The sequence below is a fragment of the Triticum dicoccoides genome, chromosome 6B (genome assembly GCF_002162155.2).
Source record: "Triticum dicoccoides isolate Atlit2015 ecotype Zavitan chromosome 6B, WEW_v2.0, whole genome shotgun sequence".
Lineage (NCBI taxonomy): Eukaryota > Viridiplantae > Streptophyta > Magnoliopsida > Poales > Poaceae > Triticum > Triticum dicoccoides.
Window position 1 is genome coordinate 145090641 of NC_041391.1, and position 3893 is coordinate 145094533.

Genomic DNA, 3893 nt, shown 5'->3' on the forward strand with positions numbered 1-3893 from the left:
TGTTATGTGCATATTGTGTATTGGGCCCGCCTCCTAGTTTCTTGTATAGTTGAGGTCCGTGGCCCACCTTTGTACATCATATATACGTGCCTATGCACGAGAGCAATACATCGTTTCACATATTCTACAATCTAGAGTTTTTAGTTCTTGTATTATATCACATGAGTTTAGAACTTCGAATGCAGAGGCCCACAAATTAGCAAAGCGTGCTTTAACGCTAGGGACCGGCCGCCATGTTTGGTTAGGCCACCCTGGAGACCTTTGTTTCATCTCTGTAATGTGTGACGGATGAATAAAGCTTTGCGAGTTTGTCTAAAGAAAACTTATATATACTATTTTCTTAATTTTCTCATCACGTAATTTTAGTTTTTTTTAGCTCGACCCTGTCCTTTATTTATTCATAAAAAATTGGAATCTCTGCAGATACAGTTTGCAGAATACAATCGGGTGGCTCCTGGAGCCAAACCTTACATAAATTATTCCCTACTCCATACTTAGCAAGTCCATGTGCTGCGCTATTAGCAGTGCGCCGAACCCAGCTCACACGCCAGTCCTGTCTCGCGCCCAACAACTGCTTCACTTCTTCGACGATTGGCCCCATGCTTATACGTAATTTTAGTTTGTGTAAGCATATGTATGATTAAATATGTGGAAAACTGCTACAACCACTAACCACACTGAAACTTATTATGTGTCTGTGGGTCAATGTATGCAAAAGAAAATTGAATTGAAATTAAAACTGAAGACGAAAGATCTTTTTCAACGGTTTTATGTAGTTATGGGAGGCACAAATAAAGCAAGCAATTGACTTGGTACTTTTTATATCCACGTACTATTCTTTGCATTTCGATATATTTATTTATTTTGCTAGATCGTTAACCATTGAGTTAAAATTCTTGATTTATTGAGCAATTAATCTTTTTTTGCGGGAAATAAACTTTGTTTTACCCTGCAAAAAAAATAAACATTGTTTTGTACTCCCTCCGTCCCATAATATAAGACGCTTTTTTACACTAGTCTAGTGTCAAAAAATGTCTTACATTATGGGACAGAGGGAGTATGTTTTTGTATGGGGTATATTTTTTGAAATGTTATGATTATTTCTTGGATAGTTATAGTGCTAAAGTTTTTTCATTTTGCTGAGAAAAAATTGGTCCAGGGTTTGCTTAAATCTTGACTCCGCCATTGCATATATGCATTGTTGGGTTATCAAGGTACATGCATGTAGAAACAACCAGCCTCTTGTTCGTTGTCTCGGTCGCCGGCGAGCTCGCCTTCCTCCTCCACCTCTATATCCACCTCCCCAATCCAAGCTCGGCACCACCATCAATGGCACATCCGACTCACAATCCACCAACCTACCCGCACCCACACTTCGAATTTGAAAGACAAAGCAATGCAGTTTTGTTAGAACCTCTCTATGGTATTCATGCTCCCCAGAAATCCTACCATACCACAGATCTTCTGCAAGAACGAACCAAAACCATCAAACAGATCATCCATACAGCTGCAAAACCAAACCAAACTTCGTTATGCCATGGGGCAATTATTCCATTAGTTGCATTGCTAGGACCTACTCGAGGAAGCTACTTGCTTCTCCAATTTCATAAAAACAATACAGTGAGCAAATGCCATGCTCTCTAATGTCGAGCTGAAATGCAACAATATGATCTATATAACTCAACCAAGTAGGTCACCATGCCCTGCGTCCGTCATCGATTGACCATTCCCTCGCATAGTTGTTTCCCTTGGAAATACAACCTATTGTAGATGCACTGTTTCCATTACCTTCTTTCCACCAAGAAATATGCATATCCATTTTAGCAACAGCCTAAATCAAAGTGTTAGGATTGTAATTAACATACACCATCGCCATTATCGTCACCCCAAGCTGTTCAAGATGTGCTTCTGAAGAGCACGATAAAGTGAAATATTAGCATATGTAGTAAAATATTATTTGCCGTATGCATTGCTGACATTGCTTCTAAAGAGCACAATAAAGCGCAAACACGAAACCAACAGAAACCAGTTTATGACTGGAATGCATATATTGGCCATAAAATTTCAAGACGTATTAACAATTTTGAGGCGAGGAATGCAACCAATGGACTGATTTAGGTATTGAAATATAGCAATTGTCATTGTTCTACTGTCAATCAGTGCAACTAAATTAGCAAGAAAGAAAATAAGCCAGAAAGCATTCCCTGCATAGAGAATCCATCATAATAAGTCAGAGTAAATAACCCTGGTGTAATTCATGATACAAGCCAATTAAAAAGAGAAAACCCAATGTATGTAATCACAAATAGAATATTCACAATAGCAGAGGGGAGAACCTCTAATGGGGTTCATTAAGAAGAAAATGGCAGCACTAGCTACATATATTCAGGCACATTCAACTTACTTGGAATTGATGAAAATAAGATATGTTAAGAATTCAGACGACTTTCGGTTTGCAATGAGGAAAACATCTTGTCGTACATATGCCAGGACAACGGAAGTAAGAACAAGAACCAAGGAAATTGCTTCACACACGACAGTCTCCGGACGACCTACAAACGATGCTCCCTCCCCAACAGCGCTCTTGCGAGCATGCTCGCTGTTGGCATTGCGACGGCGTCGGTGTGCAGGCGTCGTGTGTATAGCAGCGCCGAAGAACCAATGCAACAAGTAAAACATCTTAGTCTAGAGAGAGAAGCCGAGGAAGCACTAAGCTGCTGTGGCCTCAATGATGCGTTAGCTGTTGATCATCTAGCGTTTGAATTACAACATGTTATCTACAATATTTGGTCTCAGACCCACACGCCGCTGGCACAGCGAGTGGCAAAGATTGGAATCCGGAGAATTTCGGTGTTCTAAACAAGACTGAAATAAAAAGCATGTATCTGCCTGTAGACATTTGAAGTTCGTTTCATCTGTAGTAAGGGTGCAAGCGGCAGACCGCTTCGTCCTGCGAAACTCCTCCATTAGTTTAAAATTTGCTCAACAATTGCCTAAAATTAACACTACATTTGCACCATGTTATGGTCTGCTATCCCGCGACACTTGCATCCTTAATCCATAGCGATTGAGCTAGCTAATGAATGCCGTTTTGCTTGTACCACACACTAGTCAGTTTTGTGTCTTTTGATCCCTAACCTGTGACGCGAAGGCTTTCTGGAGCTGCTGCCGAAGCAGTGCTCTGAACTGTCGGGCTTGAGCCAGGGTCTCGTCCAGCTTCGCCTTCTTGGCCATGAGGTCGGCCTTCCTGGCTTCCGCAGCCCCGATCCCGGCGTCGTCCGAGCGCAACCCGCTGCTCTGCAGCTCCTGCAGGGCTGCCTGCAGTTGAGACACAGAGGCCTTGAGCCTCTGAACTTCCTGACGAGTCCCCGCCTCGAACTGCTGCGACATTGCTCGGAACTCCTCCATCTCCTTCCTCTTGGACTCGTAGAAGCGGTCCCACTCCTCCGCCTTCCGCTGCGCCTCCTCGATCTCGCCGTTGGTCGAGCTGATGTCGCGGGCGACGGCGAGGCGGCGCGCGTGGGTGGCGTCGATGGCGGCGCGGGCGGCGAGGGCGCGGGAGGCGAGATCCGCGGCGCGGCGCTCGAGGAGGAGGCGGCGGCGCTCCAGGCGGCGGGCGGCGGCGACCTTGGCGGCGAGGAGGCGGGACTTGGCGGCCAGGATCTCCTTCTCGGCTTGGAGACGGGTCATGCAGTGGTTGCGCGCGTCCTCCATCTGCCGGACGCGCTCCTCGAAAGCAGACGAAAGCTCCATCACGCAGCCGGCGCGGCGGCCGCCGCCGGCGAGCCCGAGTTGGTTCGGGAGGTGAGATTCGCCACAGGGAAAGGGGCAAGCGGTTTGGGGGTGTAGGGGTGGGGAGTCAGGAAGAGGTCTCCATCGCGGACACAGGTTTT

The 3893-nt window shown here is 45.6% G+C and overlaps 1 protein-coding gene across 3 annotated transcripts; it reads right to left on the reverse strand.

Annotated features, from left to right (window-relative positions):
* Positions 1-1480: 1480 nt before the first annotated feature.
* On the reverse strand, positions 1481-3850 carry LOC119326667 (calponin homology domain-containing protein DDB_G0272472-like). Of its 3 annotated transcripts, none has more exons than XM_037600289.1 (2): positions 3139-3850; positions 1481-1831 (listed from the first exon to the last, which is right to left on the reverse strand). In XM_037600289.1, exons 1-2 carry the CDS (start codon positions 3751-3753, stop codon positions 1694-1696), a joined length of 753 nt encoding a protein of 250 aa, XP_037456186.1. In that variant the 5' UTR covers positions 3754-3850; the 3' UTR covers positions 1481-1693. The 3 variants fall into 3 exon arrangements, with proteins under 3 accessions (XP_037456186.1, XP_037456187.1, XP_037456188.1); XM_037600290.1 differs by lacking the exon at positions 1481-1831 and adding an exon at positions 2210-2599; XM_037600291.1 differs by lacking the exon at positions 1481-1831 and adding an exon at positions 2210-2950.
* Positions 3851-3893: the final 43 nt, after the last annotated feature.